Genomic DNA, 22,875 nt, shown 5'->3' on the forward strand with positions numbered 1-22,875 from the left:
ACCTAAAACGGAGGTTCGTTGGCCTGAATCAGCTAAGGATGTTCGAGCAGCAAAACAGGATCCTGGGAGCTTGATGGCACTGTGGAGCTATCATCCAGCCCTGAACTTCTCACCTCCTGCTTCATTATTGTTTGAGATAAATAAGCACCTATTTGGTCAAGCCCCTGTGACAGGCGCCTGTTATAAAGCAACTAAACATTAACCTGACAGTGTAAGCCTAACACACAGTTAACAAAGATTATTCATTAATAATCTTTAACAAATCTTAGTCCCCTTAGTTTCCTTCCAATCAAAAAATATATTTGTTTGGGAAGATGATTACAATAATATCAATAAGTTAAAATGCAAGCTACCAAATGCTGTAGATTATATAGTATGATCCAAATTTCCTTAGGAAAAAAAAAATTGCTGTGTGCTTCAGGCATACTCAGGAGGTGAAAGGATTCTAGAAAGCACATTACTGTGAAGGGGAGAAAATGTGTATTTTCATTATAACAAAGTCACTTTGATAAAAACCACTTTGAAACATTCCTGCTTGGTTTTTTAAGGTTCAAGAGCACTGTGGGTCCAGGCTGAGTGGAATATGTCGGGGAGCTATGGCGACCAGAAGAGCTGGAAGAAATGAGTGTCCATTTGGGATGCATTAATGATGTTTTGTGATTCTTTATATATGGCCTTGGGTGGCTATTCGGAGGAAAAATTACTAGTTTGTGATTTATATCACATGATTATTCAGCAAAATGTAAGAGAATGATGAGCCAACCATGTTTTTATTACACCAAAAGGAAATATTTTTCAAATTATATCAGCACCCTTGTGGTTTCTAACATTCCTGCTCCTCCCTCACTCATTTCTAAGGAAATATATGCTCTTTTTTAGTATAAATGTTTTAGGCCAAAATACTATTTATTGAGTAATATCTACAAACATGAGACCATGCAGGCTTACAGGGACTATTCTTGGCAAAATAAAGGAGCTGACCCCAACCCAGGGGATGAGGAGAGCCTCAAAGTAGAAAGGCCATCACATTGTCCTCTCTAAACACACACAGAATATTCTAGAAAACCTATGTGAAGTTAAAATTCTACCCTTCATGCCTAATAATATTCGACAAATATTTTATCAAAATATAGACCCTCTTGGAAACAGCTGCATCCGTATGTCCTGCTTGGCCTCCTGCAGTTCAGGCAAGGGCACTGCAGGTGGCCAGCCCAGGTGGGACATGAAAGGGAGCCCTTGGCAAACATGAGCCGCTGAAAATGAACATGTTTCAGTGGGAAGCACTGCACTAGGCACAGAAGTGAAAAATTGTTCTTGTTCCTCAAAAGCTCACAAGAGGTATGGAGATCAGCAGAGAAGGACTTTAAGAAAACCGTAATATAACAAAAAAAGAAAAAGAGAGAGAAAGAAAACCGTAATATGTTGTTAACATAGATAAATTCGTATGAGGCAGAATTGAATAAGTTTAATAACAAAGTTATGGGAAGTCATGAGAGACCCAAATAAGAGCTACTAATTGCAATTCCAGAGATTTGGTGTAGCATCTCCAAGTGCACATCATCTCTGTAGGACCCTCCTAGACTCTCCAGCGCTGATTCAGCACCTGCTAACTTTCCACAGCACACAGAGCATCTTGTACTGCATGTTGGCAACAATAATAACAACAGTGGATAAAGGTAGACAAAGGAATAAAAACAATAATGATGATGGCTAATATATACTGAGCATTTAGGGAGAAAGTGTAACATATAATTAAAATAAATATATTAAAATATATAATTAAAGGTATAATATAAAATTATACATCTGAGTTAGAGAATGAGTGATATGACACGATTTTGCTGAAACTCACAGAAAGAAGGGACACTTAGTTCAACTGACAACACTGAGCCTAGCCCATTCACCTGCCTTTCTGCCTAATTGGCCAACACACAACTTCCTTCCCATGGGGAATATGAAGAAAGCACATCAATGAACTGGCTACTTAGCTTCCTGATAACAAACTAGAAATATTTCACTAAGAAATAATAATGGGGTGAGAGGATATGCCATTTTTTCTGTCGATGCAAAGTGATTTTCCAGGATTTCTATAAATTAGTCTTCTCAGAATCTCAGCGGAAAAATACACATGACTATTTTTAAAATCTATTCATTGAACTGGCTCACTGTTTGTGTTGACCATGAGCACACACAGTGATGTCATAACTTCTGCTTCATAAGAAAAAAGCATTTTTTCTTTATCATTAAGAAACGGTGATGGAAAATAAAATTCAATTAAATAAAAAAAGATATGGTTCTACTGGCAAAAAGAGGCACAGGATTCTGTGCATGTCCTTTAAAAAGGAAATGTTTCCTATTATCCTACGGCTGCAACTGACAGATAAGATGGGAGCTAGTTTTTATTTCTTTAACCGTCTTTTCTTCAAATCTGTTTTCCAGCATAGAGTTAAAAGTCAGTTCATAAGCCTTCATGTACACAAAGCCTATTTGGGGCTTCTTTAATTTTTTTCCTATTTGATGAGCTGTTAAAGTGATTGCTAACTTATCTCTCTTCATTTCATAGTGAGTTGATATGGGGTTATGAACAGAGGATACTGTGGATTGGCCTGTTCGTCCTCTATTCCACCCCTTTCCTAGCTCCCGGCTGAGGCTTCATTTAAAACTGCCTCTCCTGGACTGCTAAGCAACTACTATTCCAGATGCAAATTAATCTTACCTATTAGATGCACTTGCGGGAGATCTGAAAGGAGGGAGGGAGTTGGAACCCATCTATCTGGCCCCATTTCTGCTGGAGGCAGTTTGGGCCACAGGAATGGCAACAGAAGCTGGGGCTTCTATTTCCTAAACCACAGTGAGGGCAGCAGGTTCTTAAACTAAGCAATTTCAGGAGCCACCTCTTGATTCTTGACTCCCACATATTTATTCTTCTAATGATTTTTAAGTGCCCAATTCTCCATATGAAATAACTTTCTGTGAAAATGCCTAGGAAGATTTCTGTTCCTTGCCTAAACCTTGACTAATATATAGTCTCCATTCCCTCATCTGATGACGCAATATATGAACCAGAACAGCACTAACACCTAGCAATCCTATATAATAAAGAGATAATATATATGCAAATTAACTCTCACGCCCTCACAAGATGGCTGTCTGCGACCAGGCCAGCATGGGGGTAGTGAGGGACGACCAAACAACTGAACAAGCAGGCTGCGTGGGGCGACCAGGCCGGCAGAGAAGTTAGTGAGGGATGACCAAACGACTGAGTAGCAGGCTGCGTGGGGTGACCAGGCTGTCAGGGGGGCCGTGAGGGGCAACCAGGCCAGCAGGGGGGGGAAGTTGGGGGTGATTAGGCTGGCAGGGGGGGCAGTTAGGGATGATCAAGTAGACACGCAGAGGCAGTGAGGGGCTATAAGGCTGGCAGGGGAGGGCAGTTAGGGGCGACCACACCGGCAGGCAGGTGAGCGATTAGGAGCCAGTGGTCCAGGATTGTGAGAGGGATGTCCTGGATTGGAGAGGGTGCAGGGTGGGCTGAGGGGACCACACCCCCATCCCCCATGCATGAATTTGGTGCACCGGGTCTCTAGTATTTACATAATGCTTTGCAGTTTACAAAGTACATGCACATAAATTATCTACATTAATCCTGACCACAAGACTGAGAGGTGGTGGGACAGGGGCTGCTCTCCCCATTGTACAGATGAGAAAGCTGAGTCTCGGAAGAGTTAGGTGACTTAGCAAGACATTTACTTAGTAAGAGATGGAGACAAAACTCAACCCCACATTTTATAACTCTTTTCTTTTCTTTTTAAATTACATTTGACATACAATATTCTATTAGTTTCAGGTGTACAACCTGTGATTATGACTCTCAGTCCTTTCCTTTGATACTAGAAAGCCTCCCAAGGGCAAATGAAGAGGGGGAGAGAGCACATAGATGCTAGCAATGATTAAACCTTCTATTTCTTACTGAAAAATAAAACATCATTACACCCTAAAATCATTAAATTAAACTGAAACACCTAAGGACGAAATAGCAAATATGGGCTATTTCACAGAGAGTGGCTTTGGATCCAGCAGAGCCTGTGCCTCAAGTTCACAGGATCCTCCCTTTGAAGACACTTTGCTGTTAATTCAGATACATGAGAGGTTCAGCCCCATTTTCCAACTCTGACCATGACTTCTCCTTCTGCATAATTATCTTGGCTAAACCAAGAGTGGCTAGAAGACTTGGGGAGGCCAAGATTCATTTCTCCATTTCTCCCTGATGGCAATTTCACCTAAGATCCACTCCCTCTCCAACAAGGGCTCCCCAAAATGATTTCCTTTCCCCCACTTGTTACATAGATATAATTTAGTAAAACACTTTATTTCAATGCTCAAGAAACCAAGAAGAAAAACATTAAGTAGGCAGAGCTTGTTTTAGACCACTTCGAAAGTGGTCAGATTCTCTCTCTCCATTATCCACCATTCCTCCACTTCACAGCCATAAGTCTAACAACAGGGTGAAGGTTCAAGAGCTCTAAGAAGCAAACTTCTGACCCTATGGTCCCTACTCCCTGAGAGCAACATCAACCCGAAACCAGCATGCCAGTGCTTTGAGATCAAATCACAGCCAACCTCACAACTCTGGAATTCCACAATTCCCTGCCCTTACTTTCATTCTCAGTTTGCTTCCTTCAGTCTCATATGACTCAAATCAGAAGGGAAACTGTTACTCCATAGCAGCGGTTCTCAACCTGTGGGTTGCGACCCCTTTGGGGTCGAACGACCCTTTCACAGGGCTCGCCTAAGACCATCGGAAAACACATATATAATTACATATTGTTTTGTGATTAATCACCATGCTTTAATGATGTTCAATTTGTAACAATGAAAATACATCCTGCATATCAGATATTTACATTACGATTCATAACAGTAGCAAATTACAGTTATGAAGTAGCAACGAAAATAATTTTATGGTTGGGGGTCACCACAACATGAGGAACTGTATTAAAGGGTCACGGCATTAGGAAGGTCGAGAACCACTGCTCTATAGCATCCTACTTCTGCTCTTGCATCAAAATACCGTGTGATTCCTTCCCACACACAAAAATAATAACTACAAAAATTAAAATTATGAAAAGTATACCTGATTCATTAGGAAATTCAATTACACCTTTCCTGTAAAATCAAGACAGGTAAAAGGCTATATTGAAAGGCAATAGACTCTATACTAACCTGGGGGAAGAGAGAATAAGTTGAATTGTCAATGGTGAATGAGTATAAAAACTCTCCATCATACCACATGCTCGTCCCCATGGGGGAATTCATTTTAGTCATAGCAAAGAGATGGGCGGGGTCACAGCAGTCTTCCATCTGTTTCCTAGGAGAAAAAACAGGGAGAGAAAAGAACACTGGGTTAAGTGAGCAGCAGACTCATTCACTTGTCATCCCCACAGAGATGTGCAGTTTTACCTCAGGGCCAACTCACAAAAGCATCTGTGTCTCCAGGGCGATTAGACTACTATTAATTCATTCTTCCAGCCACCAGAATGCATGACTGGAACTTTTCACAATAAAAATAAGTTGAAGAAAAATACATCAGCTCTCAGATGCAGGTGAAAGATGTCCAAAGGCAAAAAGCATCATGGTAACTGCAGAGTTATTGACTGATTTAAACATCCAGTTCCAGAAGGTGGCTAACTGTGGAGACTGTAGAGCTATTCAGCTGCAGCAGAAGTGCACCTCTATGTTGGTTTAACAATCAGGTAGTTAAGTTCAATGACAAGGGACTTTACATGAGGCACGTGGAGCAGGGAATGGCTCACAGGGGTCCAAAAGAGGGTGCATTTCCCATCTGTGGACAAGATTAAAGAACAACTCCTGGGAAACCTTTTTAAATAGAAACAAAATGAGATGACTGATGTGATTTCAGACAGTAGGGAAGCAGCCTGCCTTCTAACTGATAAATCTCCTGGGGCTTGTCAGCTCGAATTTTGTCTGAACTCTCAGTAGTGTTCAACACAATTGAGCACCCTGACCTTTGCAAAGGTCTCCTCACTCGCTTAGTGTCTGGAACACCAGGGTCGCCTGAGTCTCCTCACCCTTTGTGCAGGCTGCTCCTCTACCTGTCCCTCTGATGGAAGCCCTGATACTGTTCTATAGACCAGTCTTCATATTCTCCTCTAATCAAAAGTTTTGTCAGAAACTCATTCCATTTACTCACTGAACTCTCCTGAGTAACAGAGTTTAATTCTCCAGTGACACCGCTAAAAGGACCTGCTGACATAAACCCCTTCTGAATGGCAACCCCATACAGACATGCTCACTCAGACATTTTAGCTACCCATGGTACAGAAGCTTAGAGTTGAAAGGAGACAATAATGTAGAGTGCTGGGTTCAAATCCTGGCTCTGCCATTTACTAACTCCTTAACTGGGGAATGTTACTGGGCTTCAGAACGGGCTTCAGAGACTGTTTCTGAGAATGTACATGTGGAAAACAGAGTAAAGGTTCAATACATGTTGTTGTTATTCTATAACCTCAACCTCATTGTAGAGATGAATATACTGATTCAGTGTTAGGCCACAAAACAAGTCTTAGCAAATTCAAGAAGACTGAAATATACTAAGTATCTTCTCTGACAACAGTGGCATGAAACTAGAAATCAATAATAAGAGGAAAACTAGAAAATTCATAAACTCATGGAAATTAAACAACACTCTCTTGTACAATCAATGGATCAAAGAAGAAATTAAAGGGGAAATAAAAGTTTATGATACAAACCAAAATGGAAACACAACATACCGGAACTTGTGGGATGAAGCAAAAGCAGTTCTAAAAGGCAAGTTCATAGCAATAAATGCCGACATTAAGACACAAGAAAGATCTCAAATAAACAACCTAACTCTACACCGTAAACTACTAGAACAAGAAGAACAAAGTTGGCAGGAGAAAAGAAATAATAAAATTAGAGCAGAAATAAATATAATAGAGAATAGAAAAACTATACAAAATATCAACCAAACTAAGGTGTGGTTATTTAAAAAGATAAACAAAATTGACAAACCCTTAGCTAGAGTAACCAAGGGGTGATAAAACCCCCAACAAAGTATAAATGAAAAATGAAACATTACAACTGATGCCACAGAAATTCAAAGGATCACAAAAGGCTACTCTGAACAATTATATGCCAACAAACTGGACAATCTAGAATAGAAAAATTCTTAGAAACATATAATTTACTAAGACTGAATCAATAATAGAAAATCAAAATAGATCAATTACTAGTAAGGAGATTAAATAAGTAACAAAAAACCTCCCAAAGAAAAACCCAGGAACAGATGGCTTCACTGGTAAATTTACCAAATATTTAAATATGAATAAATACCAATCCTTCTCAAACTCTTCCCAAAAAATCCAAGAGGAGGGAACACTCCCAAACTGATAAAATGAGGCCAGAATTATCCTGATGCCAAAACAAGAACAAGATGCTACTATTAAAAAAAGAAAAGTACAGGCCCAACTCCCTAATGAATACAATTGCAAAAATTCTCAATAAAATACTATCAAACCAAATTCAGCAGTACATTAGAAGGATCAGACACCATGATCACGTAGGATTTTTCCCTAGGATGCAGGGATGGTTCAACATATGCAAATCAATCAATGTGATACATATTGATTAGAATGAAAGAAAAGAATATACAATCATCTCCACAGACACAGAAAAAGCATTCAACAACATTCAATATCCATTCAAGATAAAAAACTCTTTAAAAATCAGGCATAAAAGGAACATATCTCAACATAATAAAGGCCACGTATGACAAGTCCACAGCTAACATAATACTCAATGGTGAAAGGTTGAAAGACCTTCCTCTCAAATCAGGAACAAGAGCTCCCATTCTTATCACTCTCCCTCAACATAGTCCTAGAAGTCTTAGCCAAAGCAATCAGGGAAGAAAAAGAAATAAAATGTATCAGAATTAGAAAGAAAGAAGTAAAATTATCTCTATTTGCGGATGGCATGATTTTTACATCAACAACATCCTAAAGACTCAACCAAAACACCATTAGGTCTAATCAGTGAATTCAGTAAAGCTGCGGATTACAAAATTAACATACAAAAATCAGTAGTGTTTCTCTACATTAACAACAAATTTTCCAGGGAGAAAAATGGATCACATTTACAATAGCATCAAAAAAAATTAAATACTTAGAAATAAATTTAACTAAGGAGGTAAAAGAGCTTTACTCTAAAAGCTACAAGACACTAATGAAAAAATATCAAAGAAGACACAAACAAATGGGAAAGTATCCCAGATTCACAGATCAGAAAAATTAATATTGGTAAAATGGCAATACTACCAAAAGCTGTAAACATCTGTTGAAAGGAAAGGCCAATGATGAACCTTGCTAAGTGAGAGCCCACTAGTAGTAGATTCTGACCCATGTGCCTAGCCAAGGAAAAATACTGGGTAATGAGGCATCCCAGTTAAGAGCATGGACCCTGGAGCCACACTGCCAGCATTTGAAACCTGGCTGTCTCATTTACTAGTATGTATACTGGAGCAGGCTCCTTAACCTCTCTCAAGCCCTCATCCTTGGGATGGTTAACTTACTTCATAGGATTGTGAAGAGACCAAGAGTAAAGTTCTTAGAACTATTCCTGGCTCTATGTCCTTTTATACATAAGTGATACATTATAAGTATTCGCTAAATAAAGTAAATTCAGTTCAGGACAGAGGGAGAGAATGGAAGATAGATAACCTTAGGAAAGATACTATATTTTTCTGCCAATTATGTTTATAACATTTAAAAAATAATACAAGGCAGAACAATAGTTATAGAATTATTTGATGTACTAACTTTCAAAACATTAAAGAAAATAACCTTTAAAAACTATATTTAATTTTCAGTTATTTAATTCCATTAAGACAATGAGATGTTCAGTGAGGGAAATGTCCTAGTTGGGAACTCTTCATATCTTGTTATGAGGAATTAATAATTAAATGTCACATTTGCCCTTAAAGAATTCATGAGGGGAAAAAAGTTCTTAAAAAAATCATGAGAAATCATCATGACCCAGTCTTAACTGAGACTCCTCATAGCCCTCTTACCTGCTTTGTTCTTCTCTACAGCACTGAACACTGCTTATATGTTGTATGTTGAATTTATAGGTTGGCTTATTATCTGTCTCCCCAAGTCCTAGAATATAAACTCCATGAGGAGAGGGACTTTTGTCTTCTGCTCACCGCTGGATCCCCACCCCCTGAAATGGTGGCTGATGCACTGAACAGAAATGTAATAAATGTTGTTTGAATGAATAAATAACAAGTAGGAAAGAAAGAAGAAAACATTAAGAGAAACAAGAGGATCTCAATGCACGTTTTGTTCTCAAAATTCAAATTGAAGAAGTCAATTCCTTATAGTTCTAGCCTATGGAGACCAAAAACCCCCAAAAGATTGTCAAAATAATTGCTGTAGACTAGTACACATTTCCACTAGAGGCCGACCCAGGATTTTTTGGATTTGCTGACGGGTGAATCCCAAGTTCGATATAGGGTGCAATAAACATTAGCCTGATGTGGGAAGCTGATATAGGGTTAAGCCTTGGACTGACCTGTGGGCAAAGTCACAAACCATTCCCAGCTTAGAGGGCACAGTCCTCTTAGCATAATTAGGCTTGACCTTATAACATTCCCTAGATCTTATCTGGGAAGCTAATGGGCTGAGGAAGTGCAGGAAGTATAACCATGGTGTAAACAAGTGAAACTCACAAGAACAACAACAAGTGAAACTCACAAGAAAAGTGTAACTTTGGTAACCACTACCTTGTTTACTTCTCACTATAAAAAGCTTGGTGAGGCCTGAGCACAGGGGAAGTCCTTCCTCTTGAGTTGGACTCCCCCACCTGGTCCCCCAATATTCCCAAATTATCTTGTGTCTTTTCTTTTTCATTTGTTGTGCGGCTCCTCTTCCAGACCTGAACCCTGAACCACGCAGGACGTGGAAGGAAACACTTAGGACAGCCTGACTAAAGCGAGCATCCATTAGGATTGCAGACCTGCAACACGAGGACCACAGGAGCAGTGCACCAGCTGAGGGTGCTGATAAATTGTTCCCTTCACCAAAGTGTCAAACTTTCAAAATCTGACTTTACAATGTTTAATAAGGCTTCAGATTTAATCTTGTCTTCAAACACTTCTTTCTATTCCATTAATATATCATTTCAGTCAAGTATTGATTTTAACTTTTGGCTTTTGGCCAAATGTGTATCTAATGTACTTCCTCCAAACAGCCAAATCAATAGCCTTTATTGTAAACTGTCATGAGTCAAGTTCCTAAAATTCCTTTTAGACTATTATATGTTAACTCCCTGACTTAATGTCACAGAGCTTCAGATTTATTGCTGAAAATGTTCCCACATTCCACATCAGAGATGGTTTTTAAATTGAGATAATATTATATATAAAGCGTCTAAGTACATTACATGGTCTTCATAAGCATTCATTTCCTTCTCTTTATTTAGTAGTTAGGAAGCATATAACTCTGCTTGCCTCACAGAATTCTAAGTTATTATTATTTTATTAGACATAATTTTTTAATAGTTACCCTCTTCCATTCCCAAATACATCCCTATTTGGATGATAGATTATATATCCACTCTTTTAAGAGCAGGAGCTAAACAGTTGGCATCCAATAAGAGGGGGCTTTTCTTTAAGAGAAGAACGTGGTGGCCTACAAAGAAATCGGAGCAGTTTCATATTCAAATGGCAGATTTAGGACAAGAGATGGTGGAAGGTAAAGTTTGGGCCATCATAAAGTTATTTTACCCTGACTTAAAGAAATCTTTGTCTTAAATGATCAGTTTCGGAAGAAGTTTAAAAACCAGGAGTCACTGATGACTGAAGGCCCAGGATTTAAAGCAAGAACTTTCAGAATTCACGCTCGAGCCAACAAGCAGCAGGGCTTGCCCGTGGCAAGGCAGTGGGAACAAATGGTTTACATCACTGATCTAAGAGATTCAAAATACACACTCGAAATAGGGTAGAGTTTTGTATTCATCTAATTTATTTTTATTTTATTTTTCAATTACAGTTTACATTCAATATTATTTTGTATTAATTTCAGGTGTGCAGCATAGTGGTTAGACAATCATACACTTTACAACGTGTCTCCCCAATATTCCAAGTACCCACCTGGCACCATATAGTTATTACAATATTATTGACTATATTCCCTACACTGTACTTTACATCTCTGACTATTTTGTAACTGTAATTTGTACTTCTTAATTCCTTCACCTTTTTCACCCAGTCTCCCATCCCCCTACCCTCTGGCAACCATCAGTTTGATTTCTGTGTCCATGAGTCTGTTTCTGGTTTGTTTGTTTATTTCATCCTTTAGATTCCACATACAAGTAAAATCATATGGTATTTGTCCTTCTTTGACTGACTTACTTGATTTCATCTAATTTTTCCACAAAATTATCTTGAATGGTGAAAAAAAGTACCGTCATTCGATTATTGCTCAAAATAATGTTTTCTACAGATAAAAAGTCTTTTCAAAGATTAATCTTCTGGATAACTTGCCAGGACTAAAAAATACAGAGAAAAGTAGCTCTTATGTACTACTCAAGATAGCAGGTAATCCTTTTATTTGGCAGCATTTTATTTATCACATTTGAAGTGACTGCATAATAAAGGAAAACTGTTCCAAAGAAAGGTATATCAGTGCCAGGTGTAGTCTGCATTTCTCCAAAGAGGCTGAGCAGATTGAAAGGAGAAATCTTTAGAACACAAATATTTCAAGGATGATCTTGTTTTCCCTCATAGTACATATTTGTTTTGTAATGTACTTCACAAGCATACATGCTTATTTTAATTAAAGAACATAAATGTTTCCAGGAAATAGTTCAATGAACACCTAAATTCAGTCGTCCTGCTTATGTTCACTTATCTGTGTAGCTAGAAAAATTCTAATATTATCCTTGAGAATCACCTGTTTGCTGTTTAAATTACCACAAGTGCTGTTTTAGTTACCAGTCACTATTTGATTCACTCAACCAATATTTATTGCACACTTCCTTTTTTTAATATATTTTATTGATATCAGAGAGGAAGGGAGAGGGAGAGAGAGAAACATCAATGATGAGAGAGAATCATTGATTGGCTGTCTCCTACATGCCTACAACCCAGACATGTGCCCTTGACTGGAATCGAACCCAAGACCCTTCAGTCCACAGGCTGACTTGATGTTCTATCCACTGAGCCAAACCAACTAGGGCTATTGTACACTTTCTATATGTCCAGGGCTGTACTAGGCACCAGGGTGAGAAGGGGATGGGCAGGGAATACCTTGCTCTTTTATTTTTATTTTTTATTGCTTAAAGTATTACAAAGGGTATTATATATGTCTCCTTTTTTCCCCCCACCCTGACAATCCCCTGGCCCCCCCTACTCCCCAGTGTCTTATGTCCATTGGTTATGCTTACATGCATGCATGTAAGTCCTTCGGTTGATCTCTTATCGCCCCCCCCCTTCTACCTCCCTCCCCCGCCCCCCCCCCGGCCTTCCCGCTGTAGTTTGACAGTCTGTTTGAGGCAGCTCTGCCTCTGTATCTATTTTTGTTCATAAGTTTATAATGGTCTTTATTATCCAGAAATGAGTGACATCATGTGGTATTTTTCCTTCATTGACTGGCTTATTTCACTTAGCATAATGCTCTCCAGTTCCATCTAAGCCATTGCAAATGGTAAGAGTTCCTTCTTTTTTACAGCAGCATAGTATTCCATCATGTAGATGTACCACAGTTTTCTAATCCATTCATCTACTGATGGGCACTTAGGCTGTTTCCAGATCTTAGCTATGGTGAATTGTGCTGCTATGAACATAGGGGTGCATATATCCTTTCTGATTGGTGTTTCTGGTTTCTTGGGATATATGCCTAGAAGTGGGACCACAGGGTCAAATGGGAGTTCCATTTGTAGTTTTTTGAGAAAGCTCCATACTGTCTTCCATAGTGGCTGCACCAGTCTGCATTCCCACCAGCAGTGCACAAGTGTTCCTTTTTCTCCACATCCTCTCCAGCACTTGTCATTTATTGATTTGTTGATGATAGCCATTCTGACAGGTGTTGGGAAAATTGGACAGATACATGCATGAAAATGAAACTAGACCACCAACTTACACCATACACAAAAATAAACTCAAAATGGATAAAGGACTTAAATGTATGACAGGAAACCATAAAAATTCTAGAAGAATCCAAAGGCAACAAAATCTCAGACATATGCCGAAGCAATTTCTTCACTGATACAGCTCCTAGGGCACTTGAAACTAAAGAGAAAATGAACAAATGGGACTACATCAAAATAAAAAGCTTCTGCACAGCAAAAGAAACCATCAACAAAACAACGAGAAAACCCACTGTGTGGGAAAACATATTTGCCAATGTCATATCTGATAAGGGCCTAATCTCCAAAATTTATAGGGAACTCATACAGCTTAACAAAAGGAAGATAAACAATCCAATCAAAAAATGGGCAAAGGATCTAAATAGACGCCTTTCAAAAGAGGACATTCAGAAAGCCAAGAGACATATGAAAACATGCTCAAAGTCACTAATCATCCGAGAGATGCAAATCAATACCTTGCTCTTTTAAATTCTAATGGAGAAGCCAGTTAAACAAGATAAATAAAGGATGTGGGTTAGGAGGTGAGGGTACAGTTTTCAACAGGGGCTAAGTCAGTCCTCACTGGGTAAGAGACATTTATTTAGGAGAGACCAGAAGGAGGTGAGGAAGTAAGCCACATGGGTATCTGGGAGAAGAGCATTCAGAGATTGTATTTCGACAAGAGCAAATGTCGAAAGAACTTTCAGGAAACCAGGCAACTGCAGTACAGAGGGTGTGGGGGTGATGTGTCACTGGATCATGTAGGACTAGTTTTATTCCAAGGAAAGGAATAAAACGCGTGCTCATCACCAACCTTCTTGTGGCAGCATCCATAGACCCTCAGGAATAAATCCAGCTCCAAAACCATAGAGAGTCATTTGGATTTTACTGAAGTTGTAATGGGGGTGGGGTCCCCACATGGCAGAAACTTCATAAAATCTCCCAGTGAACATCTGTCTCTGCCACAATTCTATCATTTTCTCTAACCACCCCCAAGCCTGCCCTCTCTCCATCACATCTCTTTCTCATCAGAGCATTTTTATTCTATTAGGCTCTCTAATTTCGACTCTCTTCATAATCATTTAGCATCATATGTAGGTATGAGAAAACTCTTTTTGGATTTTTTTTCTCTTTTGGAGAATGGAAGGATTTGAAAGACATTGAGAAATGTTCAGTTATATATGTTTAATCTTTAAGAATAAAATTATCTCTCTCTTGGTCTATTCACAGGATCACACTAGAACAGCTAAATGGATATATACCAAATTTAAATAGTATGTCCTTAGTGGCCTGAAACTAACACGCAGGTCTGAGGGAATGCAGCAAATTCACTTTGGGAGGCTCAGGTAGGAGCATAGGGACGGGGCAGGTGCATCCACTGAGAGAAATAGTTGGGCAGCCAGATCAGAAGCATCAGTCCATACTGATGAGAAAACCCCCATACTCCACTAAGTTTTAAACTTGTGCCCAAGTGGCAGATACTCCAAATTACACTGATTTACCAGTGAGCTGTTTCTCCAACGCACAAGTTTACACAGCAGGGTGGGATGCAGCGGGATTTCTTTATGTCGTCATAATCAGCGGCACTCCCGAATAGCAGCGGGGGGGCAAGACATTATGCATCAAAACTAAGAACCCTACTCAGGACCATCTTTCTTGTTCTACGGACGCCCAGGTCTGAGGTTATTTCTGTGAAGGATGAGCAGAAGTTAGTGGAAGGCAGAGCAAATAAAAAGGAGGAGACAATGGTTATAGAAACTGCTTTATGAGTTTTCCAAATTTACACAGATTTTTCTAAACCAGGGAACTGAGCCAATGAACATGAGATGAGCAGGGGAGTGGTCAAGTTTAAAAGGTGAAGTCCAGAAGTCAAGCTCCTTGGATTCGGCTCAGCTCCACTCCCTACTAGATAGATGCAAGACTGGGGCATTCGTCCCAAATTTTTTTCCAGACCACAACTGCCTCTTTCATGATTTACGGTACAGACTTTTGGTATTTCTGTAACTGCTCCAGTATTTGAACAGATTCAAAATTATTTTCTGAGAAAAATTTTGGCTCTGCGTTATGACCCATTTCCACAGGATGGGATTCTACATAACAACACAAGCCAGAAATTCTCAATTTTCTTAACAGAATAGTAACTGTGCCACCTGCTTGTCTAAAACATATGGTTCTCTCTTTACTCAGCACAGAATATCAGCATTTCAGGTTGTCAACAACCCTTAATGGACTATAATCTAGTTTCCATTAAATGTGTGGTTAAAGGAATGGGTATTTGGGAGAGACAAAGGGATGTGTTAGCTGATTTTCTCCTAGGAGTTAGATTCTTTACACCCTTTCTTTATATCAAGTCAAACCATGAGCAAGTCAACAATCTGCATTTTTAAATGTCCACCCTATGAACTTTCATGGATGAGAACAGAGCTGTTCTTCAAGTCAAATGTGTCAATTCAGCTTACCACCAACATGTGAAAACAGCCAGGCAGCATCCCCCACCTTGTTGCTATGTTAGCTATGTTTGTACTTAGCTTCGAATTGTCTTATCAACATCATTGACCCCCATCATGATAGGAAAGTGTAGAGTTATTGAGAGAGTTGACAGCAACAGTTACAGAGAAGCGAAGGCTTGGAAACAAAAGTAGAGATGAATTTTCAAAACTAAAAACATGAGAAAATAAAGGATATTACAAGGGTAGATGGAATGAGTCATTTGACAAAGAGTGAATAAAGAAACATAAGCAAAAGAGAAGGAAAAGTACAGATTAAATGGGTCATTTTTTTAGTTTGTCAATAAAAGACTCGAAGAGGCTAAAAACTAGAAACCAGATAAACCTACAAGGATGGATGCAGTGCTCAGAGACTAACAAGACAGGGAGAAATACAAAAATGTCGAGTTTATTGCTAAAGAAAAAGCATAGTTGTCAAATGCCTCTTAACCCAATGATTATTCAGGGTAATGACAGGCATGAAAAAACTGAAAGGAGATAGTACAAGTACCGCTGATGAAAATGTACAGTGAGCTATGGGTGCTTCCTTACCTTAAGGTCACTCTGAGTCTGCCCATTAGAGGGGACAGGGCAAATGTTTATGGAGATCCTGCTAAGGAGGAATCCCTCCCAGCATCTAAGTCTAAGATCAAGGGAAGTGCTTAGCGGCCTCAATGCAGACAAAATCTAAGGATTTGGGGGAAATGTATCCAATTGGCTACAGAACAAAGAGCAGAATAGCATGCTTTCAAAGGACAGGCTCATGCTCGATTTGATAGGAATGTATTGGGGAAAGCAAGGTTAAAAATTATTTGGGTGATTTTAGACTTAAAAACAACTTTTGAAACTGTAACCTATATGAAAGTTGAAAAGTCTCTGAATTAACTAACCATCTTGTAGAAATACCTTCACCAACTTACATTATAAAATTATGCTTAAGGTTCAGCAAAATAAACAACTACATCAAGAATAGCATTCAGTTTTCCATAAAAATGAAGTTGAAGATAATGTGTACTAAGTATCCACTATCTTGTTTATCTGCATGATAAGTTCTTCCTTGAATTAGTGTCAGAAAAATGTTTTATAATTGCAGAGAAATGTACACTTCTCCTTATCAAACAATGAAAATTATTGTGACCCATTCATTAAATATTCCTCTAGTCTGAGTCGTCGGGGAGTTCAGAGGTGAATACAGTACATTTATACAACTATCTCAGGCTCAATTCCATGGACTGCTAGCCCTCTCCTCTTTTTTATTATTTTTTTATTTTTTAATATATTTTATTTTTTTACAGAGAGGAAGGGAGAGGGATAGAGAGTTAGAAACATTGATGAGAGAGAAACATCGATCAGCTGCCTCCTGCACACCTCCTACTGGGGATGTGCTGCAACCAAGGTACATGCCCTTGACCAGAATCAAACCTAGGACCCTTCAGTCCTCAGGCCAAACCTCTATCCACCGAGCCAAACTGATTAGGGCTCTCTTCTTTTTTAATGGTTGTTTTTAAAACATCGGTGTACAATAGTTTTAAATTTATAACTTCAAAACGTTAATTTTAGAAGCTTTCACAAATACAAATTAGAAAAATAGACAAAAAATAAATCCGACAGTAATCCTTCCACACAGAAATAACCACTATTAGTAGATTGTTTTGTGTGCATTTTCCTTAGTCATTAATTCAATTATTTCCTTAGTAAACATTCAACAAATATTTATCGCATATGTAGTATGTCTCTTTTACAATTCTAGAAACAGCAGTAAACATGATAGGCTCACTGCTTGCACCCTTGAAGTGGGAATGTAGTGTGTTTATGATTTAGAGATGCTACAAACAACTCTGGGGTAAACATTCTCATGCTTAGATTTGTGAACACATCCATGATTACTTTACTGGGATAAATTTTTATGAGTATTTGCTGAATTAAAGAGTAAATACTAATGGCGTTCACACAATCTCTGATTTCCCTTTTTTTATTTTTAGGAAAGTAAAATAGGTACTGAGCTTAAACTATTATAAGGCAACACAAACAAGAGTTCCCTTTATATTCTGACCCCCTTGTCTGGAACAAAAAGGCAATGGTTTTCTTATTTCTGATTAAGATTTAAATAGTGCTGTTTTGATTTCCCAATTTTTTGTACTATCTTACAACTTACTACTATGAAAGATAAAGATATCACTTTCATCCTACCCCAAACAGACATGAACAGACTTTTCTGCACTCCACACTCCCTACAGAATTACATAAAATCTTTTAGCTAAAGCAATTATTCTTATAATAGGACTAGAGGCCCAGTGCATGAAATTTGTGCACTGGTGGGGTCCCTAGCAGCTGCCTGCTGCCGGCCGGGGCCTCCCTCCCTTCCCCTAGCCAGCTCCGCCCCCTGATTGAACTCCCAGATGACCTCCCGGTCAAGGGGACAATTTGCATACTATGCTTTTATTATATAGGATAAGTCTCTAAGTATTATTTACTAGCTGTACTATCACTGTATGACTCACTAACGCTGCAGCCTTTCTAACATTTGCTCTTCCTGGAGTTAGTTACTGTCTTTTTTCATTTGTTTCATTTGTCATGTACTTTTCAATAATTCCCCTTCTACTTCTTCAAAGAACTTTAAAATTTTCTCAGTGCACATCAAGTAATCAGTCAGTTCAATTTCTTTTCCAGATCCTTCTGACCCACTGTGCTAAGGTGGGCTGCTTTCTTGCTTGCCTCGACAAACACCTGTCATCATGGAAACTGCCTTCACCCCTTTTCTGAATGGTATTGCCTAGTTTTCTCTATCGACTTTTTGTCCTTATTTGGTACTTCCTCATTCAGGTGTAGCATATACGCTATTTCTTTTTTTTAAGAAAGGGTGCAAGCACAGTACATATTTTGAGTCTTAAATATTTGGCAGAGCACAAAATTCTAGTTTAGAAATAATTTTTCTAGGGTTCTGAAGGAATTGTCCATTGTTTTCTAACTTCCAGTGTTTCTGTTGACAAATCTGGCTTCACTCTTAAATCTAATCATTTGATTATAATCAGTTTTCACCTTAGAAAGTTCTTAAGATCTTAAATTAAGGATTCTGACATTTCACAACGATAAGCCTCGGAGCGGTCTTTTTGCATTCACTGTGCTGGACAGTTGGTGGTCCCTTACAATGAGGAGACAAGACCTTTAGTTCTGCCAACAGCCTTCTATTATTTCTTTAATAACTTCTACCCTCCTTTATAAAATTCCTACTAACTAAACTTTTCCCCCCATTTTTCACCTTTTTCTTTTCCTTTTGTACTCTGGGGGAATTATTTCCTAAACATTGTTTTACAAATCCATCTATTGACCTTTTAATTTCCATGACCACATTTATAAAACCAGAAAGGTCTTTCGTATCTTCAAAAGGTTTTATTTTCATAGCTTCCTAGCCTTTGTGAATGCAATATGTTTTCTAGTGAAAATCCTAACTATAGCATTTGTGAGGTATTCTTCTCCTTCCTGCATTGTCTGTTTCTTGTGTGCTTTTTCTGTTGGTTTGTTTTGGCCTCTGTTAGAGGCTCCCTAGAAATATTTACAGATCCACAGCTGTCCGTTTACATTTAAGAATGAGGTACTACACAGCTGAATGAAAGCTCTTTATGCTTAAGCAGTGATTAGAGTGTGATCCATCAGGACTCCGCCCTTTCACTGAAGAAAGGCCTTTTCTCTTACACTAGTCAGTTTCCCCAGAGAGGAACCTTCCACTGTCCTGATAAGATATAGGCCTAGTCAACAACATTCTGAGAGCTAAGTGAAAACAGAGTGGTGTGGGCGAGCAGGGGAGGGGGAGCGGTAGGGGGAGGACTGAGGCCTTACTCTTCAGAATACATTTCTCTTAATTCCCCCGTTTTCAGCTGATGTCCCAGATCCAGAGTCTCTAAATTTCATCTCCAAGCTTCTAACAGAGCCAGCGGCAAGGGTAAGGGCAATTCCTTGTGTCTGCAGAGAGGGGAAGATTTGGAGCGCTTCTAACCAATTTTCCTGTTTTTAATCTCATTAGCACTCACCTCTCATTGCTGAGTCTTTCAGGAATTCTGCAACATACACTGCCTCCCTTTCTTGCTGGCTTTCCCTGCTGCAAGCACTCGAATTTTAGATTTCTGTACTCTCCTACTGAGAAATCACTGGGCCATCTGCTTTTCATCTCCTAAAATATTGTTGATGTCCTTTGCCGGCTATTGTCTCCTTTCCCTTCCCTTCATTCTCACAAGTTCATTCCTGTTTATATGCCTCTCTTGCAATCTTATTAGTCTTTTAAAAGGAGTCAAAAAACCAGATGCCAGGTGATATTATCCTTCTCCAGTTTAATTTCTTTTTAAAAAATTTCTTAATTTATTTTTTTATCACCAATTTTCCCCTTTTACGCGTCTTCCAGTAAATACTTTCTAGAGAAAGGACAAAGGTCATGATCTTGCCATGCTAGAATTTACCCATCTTCTTTTTTTTTTTTTTTTTACAGGAATTATTTTTAATTTTTCTCCTGTTTATTTGTTTACTTTTTAAAAAATATTTTTATTTTCAGAGAGGAAGGGAGAGGGAGAGAGAAATAGAAACATCAATGATGAGAGCGAATCATTGATTGGCAGCCTCCTGCATGCCCCCCACGGGAGATCAAGCCTGCAACCTGGACATGTGCCCTTGACCAGAGTCGAACCCATGACCCTTCAGTCCACAGGCCAATGCTCTATCCACTGAGACAAACTGGCTAGGGCTTGTTTATTTCTTTATAGTCTAATTGTTGCTGCTGTATTCAATGTCTTCCTCTTTTTAGATCCTGCATTCCCTGTATTCCATCCCTGGGAACTGCTTTCAAGTCAGAAGCAAATGTCATCCAATAGGATGAGACTTTTCATCTAAAATAATCTCATAGATATGAGATGATAGAAATAGCAGTGGGGAAATGTTAGGGGTGAAAATAGAATATTGGGAACTAGCTATAGTTATAAAGAATATTGATCATGCTCTGTTAACCATGATTGCCTGGTTCTTTTTTTTTTTTAATTAAATCTTTATTGTTCAGATTATTACAGTTGTTCCTCTTCCCCCCGCCCCCCATAGCTCCCCTCCACCCGGTTCCCACCCCACCCTCTTCCCTTACCCCCCCCCACCACTGTCCTCATCCATAGGTGCACGATTTTTGTCCAGTCTCTTCCCGCATCCCCCACACCCCTTTCCCCCTCGAGAATAGTCAGTCCACTCCCTTTCTATGCCCCTGATTCTATTATATTCTCCATTTTACTCTGTTCATCAGATTATTTATTCACTTGATTTTAGATTCACTTGTTGATAGATGTGTATTTGTTGTTCATAATTTGTATCTTTACCTTTTTCTTCTTCTTCCTCTTCTTAAAGGATACCTTTCAGCATTTCATATAATTCTGGTTTGGTGGTGATGAACTCCTTTAGCTTCTCCTTATCTGTGAAGCTCTTTATCTGACCTTCAATTCTGAATGATAGCTTTGCTGGATAAAGTAATCTTGGTTGTAGGTTCTTGGTATTCATCACTTTGAATATTTCTTGCCACTCCCTTCTGGCCTGCAAAGTTTCTGTTGAGAAATCAGCTGACAGTCATATGGGTACTCCCTTGTAGGTAACAGACTGTTTTTCTCTTGCTGCTTTTAAGATTCTCTCTTTGTCTTTTGCTCTTGGCATTTTAATGATGATGTGTCTTGGTGTGGTCCTCTTTGGATTCCTTTTGTTTGGGGTTCTCTGCACTTCCTGGACTTGTAAGTCTATTTCTTTCACCAGGTAGGGGAAGTTTTCTGTCATTATTTCTTCAAATAGGTTTTTAATATCTTGCTCTCTCTCTTCTTCTGGCACCCCTATAATTCTGATGTTGGTACGCTTGAAGTTGCCCCAGAGGCTCCTTGCACTATCTTCATATTTTTGGATTCTTTTTTCTTTTTGTTTTTCCGGTTGGGTGTTTTTTGCTTCTTCGTATTTCAAATCTTTGACTTGATTTTTGCGATCCTCTAGTCTGCTGTTGGGAGTCTGTATAATATTCTTTATTTCAGTCAGTGTATGCTTAGTTTCTAGTTGGTCCTTTTTCATAACCTCGAGGGTCTCAATAGATTTCTTGAGGGTCTCACTAAGTTTATCGGCGGTCTCACTAGACTTATTGAGGGTCTTACTAAATTTATCGGCAGTTTCTAGAAAATTCTTGAAAGACCTTATAAGTGTGGTTTTGAACTCTATATCCAGTAGTTTTCCTTCCTCCATTTCTGTCATTTGTGACCTGTTTCTTTGTCTCCGCATTTTTTATGCTTCCCTGTGTTGACAGAGTGGCTTTCTGTGATAGCTGCCCTATAGGGCCCAGTGGATCAGCCTCCCCAATTACCGGAGATGGACACTCTTGGTGCACCCCTTTGTGGGCTTTGTGCACAGTCTTATTATAGTTAAGCCTTGATTGTTGTAGGTATCACTGGGAGGAATTGACCTCCAGGCCAATTGGCTGTGAGAATCAGCTATGTCTGCTGTGGCAGATCTTCTGTGCTGGAGACACCCTTCTGGGGCAAGACTTGCTTCAATGGAGCTTTGGTACTCACTGAGTCTGCCCCCTCAGTGTCTCCCTTATGGACATGAGGAGTTATAATCTTGATGGTCCCACTCTGACCACTGGGTACCCTGGCTCTTGGATCTCTAAGGAGGTGCTAATTTAGCCTCTGCTTGAGGCTACTCATCAGGAGCCCAGCTGTGAAGCAATGCAAGCTGCTGTGGGGCCTTGGGCTTTCTTTTGGATGTTCTGGCTTTCTCTGACTCAGCTGCAGTTTGTTAGGTAATTTTAGATTGCAAAGGGCCAGGCCTTTCATATGCAAAAGCCTCTGCGCACAGCTTGGGTGGGGCGAGGTCTCAGGGGATCAACAGGGCGGAGCAAGCAGCTATTGCTGCTCCTCAGTCCTGCCCTAAGAGGCCCCTCTTCTCACTGTCCCAGTAATCGCTGCAAGCACCTCTGAGAGAAAGCCGCCCTCAAGTTCCGACCGATGCCAGATAATCCAGTTTCTTCCGTATGAGTCTGCATCCCCAGAGACTGGCCTGGAACTGGAGTTCAGAGCAGTCAGGAGCTTGAGACTCCCTCCCGATTGAAAAAGACAACCTTGTCCTCAGCTGCCAGCCCTTTCCGCGCGCCTCCGTACCTCTGCACTTTACTTCCGCACCTCTGAGTCTCAGTGTGCTTTTCTCTTTCCTTCCAGTTGTAGAATTTCCACTC

General features: G+C 39.4%; 1 protein-coding gene across 1 annotated transcript in view; it reads right to left on the reverse strand.

The window, feature by feature from the left end:
• Window positions 1-22,875, reverse strand: part of ST8SIA1 (ST8 alpha-N-acetyl-neuraminide alpha-2,8-sialyltransferase 1) — a 148,378-nt gene that overhangs the window by 87,289 nt on the left and 38,214 nt on the right. The window contains exon 2 of the mRNA XM_059682361.1: window positions 5,221-5,365. Within this exon, the coding sequence (XP_059538344.1) occupies window positions 5,221-5,365 (145 nt within the window). The remainder of the gene's footprint in view (window positions 1-5,220; window positions 5,366-22,875) is intronic.

The sequence above is a fragment of the Myotis daubentonii genome, chromosome 2 (assembly GCF_963259705.1).
Source record: "Myotis daubentonii chromosome 2, mMyoDau2.1, whole genome shotgun sequence".
Classification (NCBI taxonomy): domain Eukaryota; kingdom Metazoa; phylum Chordata; class Mammalia; order Chiroptera; family Vespertilionidae; genus Myotis; species Myotis daubentonii.